Genomic DNA, 19,712 nt, shown 5'->3' with positions numbered 1-19,712 from the left:
CGTAATTTACATTAAACTATTAACTGTAAACAATATTTTGGTTGTTTGTTGGTATCGAAAATTATAATCACTACATAGTATAAAACAAAGTCGCCTTTTCTGTCCCTATATCCCTATGTGCGCTTAAATCTTTAAAACTACGCAACGGATTTTGATGCGGTTTTTTTCAATAGATAGAGTGATTCAAGAGGAAGGTTTATATGTATAATACATGCATAATATACTAAGGTAACATTGCTAATTTTAGAGGTTTCTAACGTGATGTCGTAAATTAACCTATTTTTTTAGGTTTATTTAGCAATTAGCGAAAACGCTGCCTAACCCTACGAGTTAGATCAAATTATTGTACTACAGTATTGTACACCATAAAAAGTTCTACAAAATAGTCCGCGATGGTATATGTTTATCTTTTAGGGATAACCCACATTAACCATTTTTATTGTTTACTTTTTACGTGGGAAAATGGCTTATTTACGAAGCTATTTTAAGCAATACGGCATTAATCCTTATAAGTATAGGGGAAGAGGAATTGTTTTACTCCAAATTTAATGCGTGCAGGCCAAGGGCAGTAATGAATAAACCAAAAATACTGAATCGATTTTAATCATGTTTTCATTGAGTGACATAGGCATATATATTTTATGCCCGCGCAAAGTCGGAGCGGGCCGCTATGTTTTTATATACAACGTTCATATTTTTTCTGTAGTGTATTTAATTTAGTATGTTTGGCTGTATATATATATATATATACAGCCAAACATAGAAGTTCCCGCTTATTCGAGGTCAGTTAAAAAGTAACGTTTTATCTTCACGAATAGATATCTCTAAATACTAAGATAAACTTTAATACATGTCTAGGTGTTGTATAACCGCATTCATTATTTTTTGCGGGAACTATTATCGTAATTTACATTAAACTATTAACTGTAACCAATATTTTGGTTGTTTGTTGGTATCGAAAATTATATTTACGAATAAGTATTGATCAGAAATAAAATTTGGGCATCCTAGGGCCCAAATTAAGTTTAAATTATACGATAAATGCAGGCGGTGAACGCGAGTAAGCTTGATTTAGGATAGCAATTTTCTTACATCCCCAGATATATCTGTTAACTACCTCAACAAATCTTGAGAAAATGTAACTTAATTATTACAAAGCACTATCCATGTAATAAGCTTAACGGAATGAATACCTTTCCCGGAATTTACCAAGTTGTGGTAAGTCTGCGGCCTCCACGGGGTCGGATCTGTCGTCTAGGTGGTTTATTGGCCCGAACCTCTTTAATGTACATTTTACGTTAGCATCCGAAATAGTCGACGGCCCAAGCTCGAGACTTAAGTTTTAGTTTTAGATTGTCGACGTGCTGGTCAAGTCAAGCAGTTGGGAAATTGTTTTGCATATACTAACAGCTGTTCGCGCTTACATTCTCGATGCCCTCGCCAGTTAGTTCGAGGAGCGTTAGTTTAGGATCTTCAGCGGCAATTGAGTCTACTTCAACTTTAAGATATTAATGTTTATTTAAGATAAACAAATGGTTCCTTAACTTTGAACTACGGCTAAACATGAACCAAAACTGTATATTCTGTACATATTATACCTATATACAGAATATATAGTTTTATATATATATATATATATATATATATATATATATATATATATATATATAGGTAAACAATTTTGTTTTTTCTTTGATGTCGAGTATCGAATTCGACAATCTACCTGCACGAGAACTTTCTTAACTTCGGTCATCCTTTGTATAGTGACATTTCAAATTATGTGCTCCTTTTTTTTGTTCATTTTTTGTGATAGTGACACTGAACTGCTAAGTGCGCCATAACTTTTCTCGCTTTGATTAATTACAATTTACTATGACGATGAGAAGACGACCTGACTTAGGCTGTCGCAAATCAAATGTGCAAAGAGCTACCTCTCGTTCTAACCGCACGGACGACCAGAGAGAGACAGATCAAGTAAATAGTCGTATTGCTATGTCAAAGTTAAGGTTGCGTTCTTTAGAGAGTGACAATGAAGTATACAGGCTTAGAATGCAACGAGTTCCTGCACATCAGAAACAACAGCGAGCACGACATTATGAAATTGAGCGATTCCTGGAACAAGCTGCATTCCACTATGATTCGACAATAGATTATTGTGCCGACAAATCGGTAATAATTGGGGAAATGATAATAATTCGTAAATATTGCAAGGCATTAAAATACAGTGGTGAATCTACTGGATTATGTTGTGCTGGAGGGCAAACTAAAATTGCCACAATTGGTCCCAACACCAAATCCTTTACGTTCTTAATTTTCTGGGAATGGAAATGATTCTAAGCACATCTTGGCCAACATTCATAAAAAAACAATGGTTTATAAATTATATCATTTGGTGCTACACATATTATACATTACAATTTCATGCCCATTTTGCCACAGTTGACTCAAAATTGCATGCAGTAGTTACCAAATACATGATACATAGACCTCGAGAAGTTTTAAACTACTATTCACACTGTATGGTTGACGGCAAGTGTTCCAAGCGATACCCAAGATACCTGATTGCCGAAACCATAACGGGAAATGATGGATACCCATTGTATCGTCGGCAATCAGTTGCGGACAATGGGCGATCGGTAGTTGTTGTTGTAAAATGTTAATGTAGACAATTGTTGGGTCGTGCCATACTCGCCAATATTATCCAAAGCTTTTGAGACTCACACTAATGTAAAATATTGTAAATCTGTGAAGTCGAAGTAACAAAGGTAGCGATATGGGCGTCTTTGCTGTAACCAATGCAAAGGACGAAATATCACAGTACCACATGGGCTGCTATGTAGGTAAGAACGAAGCAACTTGGCGTATCTTTTCATTTGAGATCCATGAAAGATACCCTACAGTTGTCCATTTGGCTGTCCATTTATAAAATGGTCAGGAGGATTCGAGATTGTCGAAGATCTTAATATGACCATTCAGAATTTTCTTCCGAGACAGTTGGTTTCCTTCAAACCACTCGACACAGTTAAAGTTCTTAGAGTTCTTAAATTAACTGGAATTGCCTGGATTACCACCTCACAGTTTGAAATAAAAAGTAGGATCAGTTGTCATTATGCTGCGTAACATTAATCAACCTCGACTGTGCAATGGAACAAGACTAGCTGTAAAAAAATGATGAATAACGTCATTGACGCAACAATCATAAAGGGAAAATATAAAGGAGAGTATATCTTGATCACGCGTATACCTATGATTCCAAAGGATTTACCATTCGATTTTAAACCTTTACAATTTCCAGTACATCTGGCCTTTGCGATGACTATAAATAAATCTCAGGGCCAGTCGTTGGAAGTGTGCGGTACCAACTTGGAGTTTCCTATTTCGCGCATGGACAATTATAACTCGCGTGTTCGCGGTTCGGAAAACCGTCATCTTTGTTTATTTACGCACTACAAAATAAAATAAAAAATATATATTTCTTTATTCGAAAGAGTGCAATTCCGAGGTGTATGAACCATAATTGTAACTACTATATGAACCGAAAGGCATATCCAATATATAAGTTAATAAATTAAGCCAAAATAAGTTAGAACAAAATTGCTTGATTGATAAAAGATCAAATAGTAATGGTTACTTTTGGCTGATAAAAAAAATTGATGATTCGAAAATGAGTCTATTGTTCAAGAGGTGATGACAAGAGTTTGTAATATCATTTATTTAAGTTGGCCTTGTTTCCTCCGGAACAAAAACACTTTAATACGTCAGACTCAACATTTATAAACTATATGTTCCCGTTTTCGGAAGAACCGAGCAGAATACAACGGAATACCGAGCGCGCGTTTTATAAATTTTGAAACTTTAATTCGAAAATATCTCGAGAGACCCACCGTCAGCGGGAAACCGTTCCGTAAACAAAAGAAAAACTAATGATGCGGTTCGAGTCACCGAGCGAACGAGAAAAAGGAGGCGTCGAGACGTTTGCGCCTCGGAAAAAACTGCATCCAGATGGCGGGTGCCGCAGTCTCCTTCGCCATTATCTCGGAGTGAATCAAACTTTCATTCGAACAAAAAGGTAACTTTGCGAGAACTTAAATTAGACCGAGACCGGGGTCCGATGAGACCGGTCGGGTCGGATTAGGCTAGATGACTTTCCATTTTCCACTTATTTACGATTCCATCTTCTACTGGTTTCCAATCAGACCGATAAATATAATGGAGTTGTTTCGGTAATTTCGCAGGGGTAAGGAGAATGGATCAAGGATATCGAGAAAATATTGTTATAACAGGTCAATTGAAAAGTCCCCGGTCTACCATAGTAAAACATAATTTTTTGTAAAATTAGTTTTTTGTATTCAACATAATTCCCCTCAAAGGTGATACACTGGTAACTTTTCGGTACCATTTTCGTAGTACGATTTGTCCTTTGCTTCAAAGTAGGCCTCAATTTAGGTGATCACCCCTTCGTTCGACGAAAATTTCTTCCCAGCGAGCATTTTTGAGATCTAAGAACAGGAAACAGTCGCTGGGGCCAGATCTGGAGAATACAGTGGATGAAGAAGCAATTCAAAGCGCAATTCATAGATTTTTGCCCTCCTTTTCACTGACTTGTGAAACGGTGCATTATCTTGCTTAAAAAGCAGCATTTTCTTTTCAGTAAATGATGTACACATTGACTATTGATCATTTTGAAAGGTGATATAGGGTCTGAAATACAGTTAGATATCTCGTTTAAATTTTATACCATAAGTAATCTTTGTTTTATACTACTAGATATATTTATAATTAATTAACGACCAACTATTAATTTACATTGCTGCAAAACAATAGATTGTAATGTTTTTAAGCCTGCATAATTAGATACAAATTATAGTTCCTTATTGCCTTTATCTATTAGGCGTATGTCATATACATATATTATACTATCGACTAACTGTACTATAATATTGTATTACTAAATATATCTTAGTTTATATGATATATTAATGTTATTATAAATTCTAAGAATTTGCTCTTCTTAAATCGCTTTTGTTTACACCATTTGTTGATACATTCCTTTTGACAAATAATTCTATACACATATAATGTTTTTCAAGACAAAACCTCTTATAAGTATATAGTTTAATAAATTTTCTTTTTTTTCCTACAAATGGTGAAAATTAAAATGTCATATAATTTATGTGGAACAACTGAGAATGGGGTTGTTATAAACTAAGATTCTATAATATGATTTCTTCTAAACAAATATGCTTATAAAACTGAGAATATTGCCAATTTTTAACAATAACAATAATAAAACAGTCTACCGCAAAATTAACTTATTTGGGTTAACTATTACAGAAGAGAATTTGAAATTACTACATTATATATAGAATAAATGTTGTTAAAATATCAAGTTAACAAATAATTACATTAACAAATATATAAATATTAAAATATTTTATTCGGTCAAAGCTTATTAGGCATTAATTCAAATTTGATGATATCGAACCGATGTATATTTAAGACATATCATTTATGTCGTAATTAAGTCATTGCCCCTTTGAAGAATAAACAGATCTATACCTAAACCCGGCAACAGTGCCGGATTGTCCATAGAGTTTCAGAAAAATTTAATATATACACGTTGGACCCCACCTTGTAATAGTTATGACATGGGGCTCATCTTGTGTGGAATATGTATATATATATATATATATATATATATATATATATATATATATATATATATATATATATATATATATATATATATATTAAGACACTATCACTAATATCAAATTTTCTTAAGACTTTCATACCAAAAAACATTTTGATATACTTTCCTGTAACTCTGGTTTCAATGCAGAGAATTTAGCATAATATATTTTATTGCAAACATAGTATAAATAACTATTAATAAAAAAGTAATGTCTGATATGACCTAGAACATCCTTGAGTAACCTAAGGAACCATTTTCCTTATAATAAAGAAGAATCCATCACTGTCTGGCGGGCTGATAAGATCACGCATCGTTGTCCAGTAGGTAAATTGATTCGTACACAGCCAACTGTGAAAGATTGAAGTGATAAATAAACGTTTCTTTTCAATACGGAACTCCATAAATCCCCAGCGTTCCGTTTATATTATCCACATATATTTTTGTCGTCGGAAACGACAGGAACAAATCTCGATCTGACGACGTAATATAACACGTCGAAATTTAAAATGTCCCTTTACCGGTACTCGTTGCTTCTTGCGATATATATTGTCGCTATTGGAGACAGTATGTCTTTTTTATTTATATCTTAACGTTTCTTGAAGGGTGTTAAAATCTAGACTAATTGACTGGGCATCAGAGTAGTAGAATGATGAACCGAATCAGTTTATAGAATTAGATATGTGTTGGTACTGGCTGACTTTAAAGGGCAAACTAGAATAGTAAGTTAAAAAATCATTAAATAGACGGTATCAGGCACTGACTTTAATAAGTTACTTCGAACAGGAAGAGAATATTCGAACACCCTCTTGCCAGTAAACTATGTTAGAGAGGCAAGTATTGATACTTCCTGGGTCTGATCTATCTGCCTTAGTGTCGGCGTTCTTACTACATTACTAATTACAGTTAGTGATCAGGTCTATATCTGAACTGTTATTGTTCGCTTGTTGATCTCTAAATTGGTAAAACCCCACCGCCCTGTCGTACAGGTATCGTTGTGGCCCTTGTTCTGTCGTCCAGGGTGCATTCGACCATTATGTGCTTGGTGTCATCCACAATATTATCACATTGCCACAGAGCGTCACTTTCCATTAATCTAAATCGCTGATGTATACAGTCATATTTCCGTGTCCTATTATTAGTTGTAGAGCCTTTCTGCTTAAGCTCAATCTCTCGCATCCCACCCTCTCAAAGAAGTCATGAAGAGTTCTGCCATCGCTTGAGTAAATGCACAGCAGCTGCCATCTGTCGATTGTTTCGCCTCTTTTCTCGCATTTAATCTGTCCCTTACTTATCCTCCTTGGTCTACTATTACCTCTCTTTTTGCCTCCTTTGCCAATCTGTCTATATTTATCATTTCTGGTGTGGACAGACCTCTTGTCCATTGTATGTTTAAATTAATAGAAATTTCACTGAGCTCTTTCAATGTCGTCCTGAAGTTGTCTATGTACATATCCTTTTTGGCGAATCGTGTTCGACCCACCATAGCGCTATTTTCCTGTCAGTTCTAATAAAGTTTTTGCCAATTATTTTATTTTTGGTAACAATTTTCATCATTAGCCACAAGGAGACGAATTCCACCACCCCCGTGTTAAGGCTTCCATTTAGTTTAATGTTACATGCTGTTTGTTTCCTGTCCATTATTTGATCTTTCCAACATGCCCACACCTACTCCATACAAGCCAGCACGAGCATCCAGCCATATTGCCAGTTCCATATTTCTCCAGGCAGTCTCCCTTGGCTATGGTTCATTCTGGATCAACTGCTTTGGGGCCCATGGGGTAATCATATCGTTTGCTCAAAGTGCTACAATCCTAAAGGACTCGGTTCATGTAGTTCTATAAGCCCACGTTATGATTATCAGGAGCGGTCTCTGCGCACTGGACAGAACTCTCTTGATTCTTGTCTCGTCTGCCTCGCTTCCCCATATCTCCGCTCCATACAGTAATTCGTAGCCTTGTTGCCGTTTTGCCTTTTCAGCGGTTCCCAAGTCTTAGCTGTCAGAGTCGTCATCTTCTCTCTAATATACCGGGAATACCCTTGGAAATTTAGGCCTCGATCAATATTTATTCCCAAATACCGTATTATTTACTGAATTCTAGTTTTATTGTCTACTCGTATTGACGGTGGTCTGATCTTCCTCCCGTCCCACATATAATTGTGCCTCGATCTTCTCCGGATTGTAAATCACCCCGTTGTTCTGCGCCCACTTTTGCAGATCTCCCAGCATTTATCCCACGCCACATCTACATTGTTTTTATAGTATGTATTGCTGATCAAAATGGCCTGATCGTCCGCGAAAAGATCCTGAATCCTACTGTGAGAGTTCCCCATGTCCACTCTGTGCATTGTCCGGAATCAGCAGCTCATAAACAAGAGCGACAGCGTGGGTCTTTATTGATACTATTATATATTAAGTTGATGGGATTTTCATTGTCATAACATGGGAGAAGAATGTAGAAAATGGTAAGAAATATATTAATTAACATATATTGTACCAATTTTTCTAAATAACTATAATTTTAAAGTAAAAATGTGATCAAAATAGAAGTAAGAATATAACAAAATCTTTTATTATTAAAAAAATATTTGCAAATTCCAAAACTAATCATATACTCATCCTGAAACATCTTCAGTTTATTTTGTTATCAGTCCAAAGCTGGATTCCATCAACCTGCGGCTTAAATGGGCTTAAGAGTTTGCAAAACACAACTAGATATGCCTAGACAATGGAACATCATGAGTGACGTCGCGTGGTTGATGAATCGTGCTAATTTCAGCAATATACATAACATTACCTTAGTCTGGGTAGCACGTTCTTTAGGAGAATTAATAATTTTCTTATGTCGTTGTTGGAATGAACTGAACAGCCAGCTGATGTTCTCGTACATTTAAAATTAAACGTTTCCCATTTGGACGACGTCGTTTGAGGCCTTTTAAATTTATAGATGTTTGCAGGCAAATGTATGTGTACGTAACATAAATATCAGGAGGAGCGTTGGAAGTTGCGTATGAGAATAAATTATAATTAAACACGGCGCCTTGGAAATCGTGTTTCCATATTTGTTATTAAAATTTACCCCGCGTATTTCGGACGGATCCTATCCCTCACCTTCTTGCGCCAGTCTTTTGCCGCAATATTTCAGGAAAATGGTAAGCATTGTTTAATAATTGCGGTAAAGGAAGCCTGGGTTGTTGTTTAGAGAACAGAAAATGCTTAATTACGACAATATTTCTTTTATCAATATATTATTTAAGTTTATAGAATGTTTTTAAAACAACAAAACTTCAAATATTGGTTTACTTAAGAAAGAAATGACTACAGGTTTTCGCGACGATCACAGGGATGAACGTATATAGGTATATATATATATATATATATATATATATATATATATATATATACAAATTATACAAAATTATACAATGAAAATAAATAGTTGTTAATACAAACATATCGCTATACTAAGCCGAGTTCTAATATTTGATTGACGTAAGCGACAACACTTAGCGCACTTATTTTATCTCAGTGAAGATGTATTTATTATTTGAGTTTATATCTCCCTCTATACGCTCGTATAGAGTTTCTGAGGAAGGTGATCAAGTTCAAGGATGTGACTTAGATTGTCCCTGATACCATATTTATTGTCTTACATGTCATTTCCTTCATGATGTCAGCATATGTTTTTTTGTGGAGTGCTTTGGGAGAGGTTCGTTCTAAAAAGGAAATCTTGTGTCAGACTCAACTGTTCTATGGTAGTGTGTGTTTGAGATGATTTGACATAAAAGGTTCAAGGGAGCTTATGGAGTCTGTGGCGGTTACATAAGTTTTGTGTTTATCATTCTGTGTAAAATCAGGAGATTTGTATACGGTAGAATGCCAGTCTCCAAAGGTATAAGCTCTTCTCCTGTTCTAGGTTCGTGTAAGCAGCTCCCACATATTTCTCTCTTTTTGCTTCCACTTTAATTTATTCAAATAAAATGCGTTTGCTTATAGAATTATTTTTGAGTTTATAACTCCCTCTACACGCTTGTATATTCTCTAAGGAAGGTGATCAAGTTCAAGGTTGTGACTTAGATTGTCCCTAATACCATATTTATTGTCTTAGATGCGAATATTTCCTTCATGATGGCAGCATATGTTTGATTGTTGATTGCTTATTGGGAGAGGTTCATTCTAAAGAGGAAACCTTGTGTCAGACTCGACTGTTCTATGGTAGTGTGTGTTTGAGATGATTTGACATAAAAGGTTTAAGGGAGCTCATAGAGTCTGTGGCGGTTACATAATTTTTGTGTTTATCATTCTGTATAAAATCAACATATTTGTATACGGTAGAGTGCCAGTCTTCAAAGGTAAACAGAAGCTCTTCTCCTGTTCTATCTTCGTGTAAGCAGCTCCCATATGTTTCTCTCTTTTTGCTTCCTCCTTAATTTATTCAAATAAAATGCCTATGCTTATAAAATTATTTTTCGAGTATCGTCTGTACTTTCGTCCTCCGATTTATCTCCTTTAATAATCTTCAAAATACAACTGTTTTTACCCAAATTTTCATGTGCTGCGAATGCTTTTCCTTCCAATAGTAAGGAAAGGAACTTAAAAACGACTGGTATAAATAGTTAGTAACAATAATCAAAATTATTCAAGTAATGAAGTTTATTGACGAAAAAAATTTGCAGAATTTAATAGTACCGTACCAAGAAAGTGGTAGATATTGCTTGTAAGAAAACTTTTTCGACTATATTCCAACAAGATTTATTTATTTTCTATTAAAAAAGGAGACTGTATCGTTAAAATATATTTTACTATGTTTATTATTATTATTTATTATTATTATTATTATTATTATTATTATCATTATTATTATTATTATTATTATTTTACTATGACTCTCGAGATACTTTCGAATACAAAAGTTAACCTATAGCGCTATACGCAATCTCGCTCACTCATGAGGTTCACTCATGTCGCTCAAATCCCAAGGGATTTCAAGGTTTGCTTATGTAGGAGCAGTTCGCTATAAAAAGAAAAAATTGGAATTTTTTCCAAATACACCAAGACATAATGTTCAGTTTGGTGTTAAGTAGTACCATCTAAGATCATTCTCATATATTTTGTTGAGTCAGCAAAAGGTATCTGGATATCATCTGATTATGTTTATTGGTAAAATATACGTAATGCACACGGAAGTTTGGGGATTTTCAGATTCTTCTTCGTAATACCTCGTAATAACTTCACTTTTATCAATAAATATTAAGATTGCTTCAAATTAATTATTCGAGATATCACTAGTACACAGTAAAAAATATTTTTGTTTCACAATAAGGTAATCCAACTTAAATAATGCAAAGTAAAATTATTGACATCACCCCTTGAACAAAAATCTTCTATTTGTGTAATTGTTATTTTTTACGTTATTTCTTTTACAAACCTCTAATGGTTTCCTTAAGTATAATTACATATATCTAAAATGTATATTTTTCAAATGACGATATAAATCAACACAAGAAATAGTCATTCAATATATGTCATTCCACTGCGGAATTAGAATCAAGGTAATTGAAGTGGAACTATTTTTTTTCTGAGCTGATCTGTAATTTAAAATTAGTAGTGTTCCTCCTCAAAAATTGAATGAATTCACAAAAGAAATGCTTAAGAGGCTTTGATTTTGATTGTTTTAACATATGTGAAGCAATCAATAGTTCTTTTAAAAGAAAAATTTAACTAAAATCTTTACACATAAACAAAATAAGTTATAATTATTCTAGTAACAAATCAATTAAGTATTATATCTTGGCTATATCCAAACTTTTTCGGCTAGATATCTACAAAATGTATTTTTATTTAAAAAATTATTAAAAAAACAGACTGTATGGCTAAAAATGTTATAATTATTTAAAACATAAGGAAAATAACATGCAGAGCTTAACGGATTGAAGAAAAGATTATTAAATTATTTATATAAATATACAGGATCCATCAATCGCGGGTTTAGCCGGCTTGGTGGCGCAGTGACGATAGTACTGACCTCCTATTGTTGCGATAGCCACAGGTTCGAATCCTGCTGGGGCATGGTCGTAAATTTATGTTTGTGATTGTTTAAAATTTGTGAATGTTCTAGGCAAGAGTGTAAAATCCGACAAGGAAAATGATCCCATTCACGCCAGTAACCAGGCTGGGTAAGACCGGAATGATTGTGTGTGAATGTCTTCTGGAATGATTTCTGAAGTTGGTCACTCCCCGGTCGTTATGCTTAATTCTGGGGATCGTGGTTCGGAGCCCACGTTAAACCGTAGGTTCAGTCCAGATAAACCTCTAGTTGGTAAAAGGAGACTTTAAAATATATTTTTAAAAAACGCAGTGTGAAAAAATTGTTTTAAATATATGCGTATCATTGTTACACCTCATTTTGACGTCATTTAAACCAACAGTATATGAACAAAGCTCCTACTTCTTGAGCAGTTTTTATATCTTACTATTTTGTTGGTACTACTCCAGTAATATGTTACACATATTCCATTTATATGAATAATTATCTTACTTTAATTGATTACATCTATCAAGGTTGTATAAGTAACGGATAATATCTCTATTGAGATGTCAATCTTAATGTTACATCATTTATATCCATTAGGAATAAATATATATCCCAACAGGAAAAACATTCGAAATCTCTTAAATTATTTGCATTAATTTTTTTAAATTCATCCTTATATTTTTTATACAGAAATATTTTTTCGTGTATTAATTATTATAATGACTTATATCATTATCATTACCATCATTTATACTAATTATTTTATCAAATTATGCAAATCAGGTTGTTAATTTAATTATAGTGATTGATCTCATTTTCAGCCCATTGAAAAAAACAAAGCCAAGGTAGTTGATTTCGAACGGAACCTTTCCATTTTCAAGTTTAAATTTTTCGCGAATATTACCTGAGGTTCATGTAGGATTTTAAATTATGTTAATTTTTTGATATTTATTACCATAGAATACATATACAAATTTCCATTATTTTTCTTTAAAGAGAATATAAATTGTTTTTCGCAATTATTGTTTCATTTATATATATATATATATAAATTTATCTATATATATAAATATATATATACATATATATGTATATATATATATATATATATATATATATATATGATATTAAATAATACAGGTCCATACAATTTTACTGAAAATGCCTTTAGCGGGTTGTTGCAGCACTAAATATTAATGTGGCTACTGTGAACAACATCGCTTACAAAATGAAGAATAATACGTTAGATTCACCCAAGTAAACCCGTCTACATAAAAGTGGGTGACGAATTATGACTTAATATTAGCTCTATTCGAGACCAAATATACGAATAAATAAACATAGTTTAATAAAATTATTTTAGAGAAAATTGTCTGTCTGGAAAGTATATATAAAATAGTTAGGGACATGCAGCTTTTTAAGGGATGAAAGACATCCTTTAATACACTCTTACAGGGCATAGGGTTTAAATGGTGTAAAGATAACCCTCGGAGAGGTTTAATGGAACTTCCAGACATTGCCTTAAAACTAATTCAATTTTCAAAGGCATAAAATAAGAGCAAGGATGATAAACTATTTAAATATGTGTATTTTGATGAAATTTGATAATTATTTTAAAATGGTTCATTGTGGCACTGTTGGCAAGACACCAAGAAAAAAGTGTAAAAGCAGCAAAAACTGATGGAAAAAGGTGAAATTTACAATAGCATTCCATTAGATCTTGTTGCTCATTATATTTATTAATAATTAATTGCAGATATATTGCTAAATTGGTCGAGAAGGATATTCCATCAAAACTGTTTGGATATGTGGAAGGAAGCATTGTCAACCATAGCACCTTCGGTTTGGATGAACTTGATAAGACATACAGAGGAAGTAATTCATAAATGGAGGAATCGTGAACAAGTCTTAGACAGATTTGAAATTAACAGCTTAGTGATTGAATTGGACAGTCAGTCGGAAAGTGAAAGTGACTGAAGGAAGCTTTCAGGATATGTGATAATGCTTTACAATGCTGGAAATTCCTGACACAGAGTGATGAGAGTAGAAACAACTAAAGTTATGCACTTAATTAATTGAATATAACATTAAGAAATGGTATGGTAGGGCATAAAAGATTTGTGTACACAGATATGATTTTAAATCAAAATTAAACATGAGCGTGGCGTTAGAACGTATGAGGAGAGAACGAAAACAAACTCTTTTGTAGATATGGTAAATGCATTAGATTCAGTGTTCATTAATTTTAGGAAGAATGGTGTACGCAGATAGTAGCAAAAGAAATAAAATATGCAGTGATACCAAGATGAGTTGACAAGTAAACACACCATCGAAGGAAACAAGAACTAAACGTAAAAAGGTTCAAAAATATCAACAATAAAACAATTTCGAACCATATACAGTGGAAAATTTAATGTCCTGCAAGCTTATATAGATTAATAATTGCTGAAATCAAACGAAATCAAGCGCCTTTGATCGCGATTAAAGCTCGCCAAAACTTTTATTCAACTCTCAGCTGTTCAAACCGTATGGCAGTGAAGCAGATAATTAAAATAGTGATCAGTAAAATAAATTAGACTTATTTTGCCGAATTTCGTACAACCGAAGATCACTTGGTTCAGTTGCTCGCCCAGATGTTTTACACTGATAGCATATATCTGATTGACTGATGTTTGAAATATGTAGAATATTCCAAAATATCGCTTTTTAGTTAATAAAAGCAATTAAAAAATTACCTAAAATAGATTTTATTTATGTATTCCTCTAATAAGTTATAAAACGACTTCTGCAGTTGAAACATATATCTTTATCAGATTTTGCAATTAATGTACTATAACGCACGCCTATAATTTGGTTCTGGACTAATTTCCTATCTGCTCGTTCGAATATTAACACCTTCGGCATCTCGACTATTGTGTCTGGCTAATTATATCAATTAGCTGGAAACGGCATGCTCTATTACTGGAACTTAATGTCTGGTAGTCGATTGTTATATGGGCAGTCAATAATTCCTATATAGTTGATGTGTGTGATGGTCCGATATACGGAGCGACCGCATTAATATACAAACTGTTAGTCCGATATCTAAAGTCAATATTGTTTGTGTTTATTAACAAGCATTTAACAATTAACCAGGTCCACAGAATAACAGATGTTATTGAAAAGGCCTACGAAATTAAAAAAGTATGCTCAGCGATATTCTTAGATATGGCACAAACCTTTAATAAAGTTTGGCATGAAGGCCTTGTTCATAAACTACAGAAAGTATTACCAAAACAATACACCGAACTATTAAAATCGTACATCACAACCAGAATATTTAGAGTTAAACCAGAAAAAGCTTACTCTACAATAAAAGAACCTAAAGCAGCAAGTAAGTGTACTGGGGCCAATGCTCTATCTACCCTATAGTTGTGATATATCACAAATGGAGAATATTACGACGGCTACATTTGCTGCTGATACTGCGATTATAGCTGTCGGGGAAAATAGTGAGGAAGCCTCACGAAAATTACAACAGGCAAGAGACAATATAAATAATTGGACACAAGCTTGGAAAATAAACATTAATGAAAGTAAATGTGTGCATGCGTAGTTTACCTATAAACAGATCGTACAAGCACCAATAACATTAAATAATCATATCATTCCATATAGCAACAACGCTAAATATCTCTGAAATAATCTTGATGCAAAACTTCGCTGGAAGGAACATATAAAGAGGAAAAGAAAAGAACTGGAATTGAAATACAGGAAAATGTGCTGGCGAATTGGAAGAAAATCACAATTATCAGTACATAATAAATTGCTATTATATGAGCAAATACTGAAACCTATATGGACATACGGAGTTCAATTATGGGGATGTTCTGCAAAGAGCAACGTAAATAAAATACAAATTTTTCAGAACAAAGCCCTGAGAAGTATTATGGGTGCACCTAAATACTATAGAACTGATTACCTACATCTAGACCTTCAGTTACCCACAGTCAATCAAAAGATCAATAGAATTACAGGGGGCATGAGGAAAGACTCAATTATCGTGAAAATATTGAAGTATTGCATCTGTTTGATACCACCCGAACAGGAGACACACTCAAAATAATCAAACCATCTGATCTTGTGTAGTAAGGTGCATATAATAAAAAATACAGATGGCAGATTAGTCGGAAACGACTAGTAACAATGTAATAATTAAATAATAAAAAAATTATTCCAATTGCAGAAGTTTTCAATACAGACCGGTATATGTTCCATTATCATTAAATGAGATATACCGCTTTTAACTTTAGCTTTGACATAACCACTAATTCACGACACGATCCAAAGAGCGAAACATAATACATCGCAGCCATATAAACCCACACGACTTTACAAAATTATCGCGTTTTGAGGGGATCCATTGTTATTTGAATCGTATATGGCCATGAAATGTACATAAACATCCAAAAGAATGCGTCCACGCCCAAAACTCGACGATACCATTCATTCGTAACGCGATACGAGATAGTTTCATTTAAATTTTTCATAGGCTAATTAATCGATGAAGAGTGAGTTCCTAATTATGATGAAAATAATTGAAAATTATATCTCAACAATGTGAGGATAATATATATGACTCGCAACACACAATAATTAATCAACATGTTGTTTAAAAGGAATGCATTAATTAGAATATGCCAAAAGCAGATAATCTAGTGGTATTTAATTTTTTTTTAATTGATATTGCATCATTAATTTAACAGTCGCAAAAACCTTTGTATGCGACAGATCGTTCTATAAGCTTCTGGACTAATTAAAGCAAAACTTTTCTCACTTTCTGAGTTAATATCATTTTTAGCAATGCCAATCCCTATAAAATATGCTTCACAAAAAAATTGAACCGACTTCAATAAATAAATAAGGACCTTACTAAAATTTAATAAATAATCAAACTCAGATTTTTAACACTAACAAAACGTTTTAAAATAAAATATGTACATAATGGTCGTTGTAGTAACTAAATAATAATAAACAAAAACCTTATTTAACCTATCTACTACACGTATTTTATATTCTACTATATACACACATTTTAGCTTAATACCTACCTAGACCTATTTATCTATTTACAATATTATTTTAAGTACTACCAACCGATAACTTTGAAGTCAGTACGAGCAACAAATTAGATTTGTTTTGTTCGTAATTTATTTTTTTATATATCACAAATTTATATTATTATTCATTGTTTGGGCTCGCCACCGTCTTCAAAGTGATCAATGATTCTTTTTAGTGTTAGATATTTACCCAATAAACAACGTACTTATTTTATTAAGTATTACAACAGATAGGCCAAATAAAGGTGCTTCCCGAATGAGGAAAAACAGTAATAAAGAAACAATGTTTGAAAATAAGGGACAGCTCAGGCCCCGGGGTCCGCTACTTAACCTAAGTAATTTGACAAAATGTTCTAACCAAACTAGAACAATAACAAAAAGTCGTTGCTGCCGCCGGCAATCGAATCCGCGACCTCCGCGTGTTAGGTGAACGCCTTAACCACTACACCATCGAAGAAGATCTCTCCAGTATTTCTGCAACTTCTGATAAGATATGGTTAGTACTTAAAAAGCAGACTTTGTACTGAACGACTTCCCGTCTTCCGTTACATCAGTTCAGAAATAACATTATATCAAAATATCTGATTATTTTAGATAAAAAGATATGTCAAAACTTTATGACTGCCTTTGAAATTTGAACACTTACAATTATCTCTAATACTACTAATGATGTGTTATGTCTTCAGAGCCTCATCAATTAGTACCAGTTCCTAACCAAGAACAACTTTTTTAGCTATTCAGAGTTTACCAGATATCGAATTAATTGAGATTCTTAAAATTCAAAATGGATTAATTGATGTTTATATTATAAATATCTTGTAAACAGAACACAGACAGTACTTGTCATTAATGTGTTAGGGACCACAAATAATGTAAAATCTAAACAGTTTCGATAATATAGGAATTGAGTTTAATCTAAACTCACACTTTTTTCGTGTTAATATAGATCTAAACAATTATCACCGTCATTTCCTCTCCCACAATTTCTACCATAAAGGGTTCGGCCATCTTCGTCTGAAATCACGAATTTAATAAAACAGTCGAAAACAAACGAAATTTGATTGAAAATAGTAATTGCTATTTTCGGTCGCTATTTTTTTTATTATCGACTGTTTCGACTGTTGAAATATAAAAATATAGAAATAATAAAAAATATAAAATATAATATATGCAAGAATTAAAAAACTATTCGGTCCTAATTGTATTTATTAATTAATACGAACTGTCCAAACTCAGAAAGCATTGACATTTAATTTTTTGCGTAAAATACTACGAAACAGAACCAGATCAAATCACCGTCTTCCTGACTGCGAACGGTTCTTGGGCGGGCGTTACCAGTAGGTGTAAAATCCTTTCTTGTTACTTATCAAAACGCGTGGTTTCTGGTTCCGAGTCCATTGCGCGTCATCCGCGATCTGGTTTCTTCGATTTTCATGGCCGACGGTACATTTTCAGTATCCTATTAAAAGCTGCATAATTTATTCCGGACATATTTTAACCTTTTGGGCTTGACAACTATAAAAGAGGCTTGGGAACGGGCGGATGGCATCAGTCACAATCAGTCAGTCTCTTAGGACGCACAGACCAATACTTCAGAATGTTCAAATTGGTGGTGTTGTCAGCTTTCGTTGCTGTGGCCGTGGCCAAGCCCAGTATCGGTCATGGTGTCGTCGCTTATTCCGCTCCGTTGGTCACCAAAGCTTACGTGGGAGGATCCGCGGTCAGTTCCACGTACAGGGAAGACCTCATCAGCAATCCTGGTGCCGTAGCCTACTCTGCTCCTGCTGTGATCTCCGCTCCCCTCGCCAAAGCTGTAGTGGCTCAACCCGCTCTCGCGGTAGCTGCGCCTGTTGCTACCAAAACCGTGGTTTCTCCAGCTGCCGTCAGTTCTACCTACAGGGAAGATGTCATCTCCAAACCGGCCGCTGTTGCATATGCTTCTCCTGCTCTTGTTACCGCTCCAATTGCCAAGGCTGTTGTTGCTGAACCCGTCGCCGTAGCCGCTCCTGTTGTCACCAAGACTGTCGTCAGTCCCGCTGCTGTAAGCTCCACCTACAGAGAGGACACCATCACTAAACCAGCAGCTGTAGCATATGCTGCTCCCGCCGTAGCTTACTCTACCCCCGTAGCTAAAACCGTCGTAGCTGAACCCGTAGCTGTTGCTGCCCCAGTTGTAACTAAGACCGTAGTCACCCCAGCCGCTGTCAGCTCTACTTACAGAGAAGACGTTATCAGCAAGCCCGCTACTGTATCTTATGCCGCTCCTGCCGTAGCCTACTCTGCTCCAGCTGTAGCCTACTCCGCCCCAGCTGTAGTCAGCGCTCCAGTAGCCAAAACCGTGGCCGTTGCCACTCCACTCGTAACTAAAACCGTAGTAACTCCAGCTGCCGTAAGCTCCACCTACAGACAAGACGTCATCAGCAAACCGGCCGCTGTAGCATACGCTGCCCAAGTATTAGCAGCCCCTGTAGCTAAAACCGTAGTCTCTGGACCAGTTGCCGCCAGAACCGTTGTAGCTCCAGCCTCTGTCAGCTCCTACACCGTTTCCAAGCCAGCCGCCGTAGCCTACGCTGCATACTCAGCTCCAGTAGTAGCCCCCTACTCAGCCCCAGCCTTGACCGCGTATGCCGCTCCAGCCGTAGCCACTTATTCCGCACCTTTGGTCCAGAAAGCCATCCTTTCTGCCCCAACCGCCTACAGCTACTCCTCAAGCGTACCAGCTCTTGAAGCTTGGTAAAGAGAGGACTGATTGTGATACTGTAAAAATACGAATACGATGCAAATTTCTGTAAAAAATTATTAAATTTAATATATAATTTATTGCACTTTCTACCAATTGTTGATTTATCATTCTCATTGAGAGTAAATATGAAGCCCTCTATCTAA

General features: G+C 34.7%; 1 protein-coding gene across 1 annotated transcript; it reads left to right on the top strand.

Moving 5' to 3' along the window:
• The first annotated feature begins 18,387 nt into the window (after positions 1-18,387).
• Positions 18,388-19,662, top strand: MFK3-17 (ice-structuring glycoprotein). The gene has a single exon (XM_076410374.1). The coding sequence runs from the start codon at positions 18,424-18,426 to the stop codon at positions 19,561-19,563; it is 1,140 nt and encodes a 379-aa protein (XP_076266489.1). The 5' UTR covers positions 18,388-18,423; the 3' UTR covers positions 19,564-19,662.
• Positions 19,663-19,712: the final 50 nt, after the last annotated feature.

Source organism: Rhynchophorus ferrugineus, unplaced genomic scaffold (assembly GCF_030347505.1).
Source record: "Rhynchophorus ferrugineus isolate W39M unplaced genomic scaffold, kcgeb_rfMv2 rfM7, whole genome shotgun sequence".
In the NCBI taxonomy this organism is placed as follows: domain Eukaryota; kingdom Metazoa; phylum Arthropoda; class Insecta; order Coleoptera; family Curculionidae; genus Rhynchophorus; species Rhynchophorus ferrugineus.
This window is presented reverse-complemented; position numbering and strand designations above follow the sequence as displayed.

Bases quoted from the DNA above. Each gene is read 5' to 3' on its own strand.
- MFK3-17 (XM_076410374.1), top strand. From the start codon at position 18,424: ATGTTCAAATTGGTGGTGTTGTCAGCTTTCGTTGCTGTGGCCGTGGCC.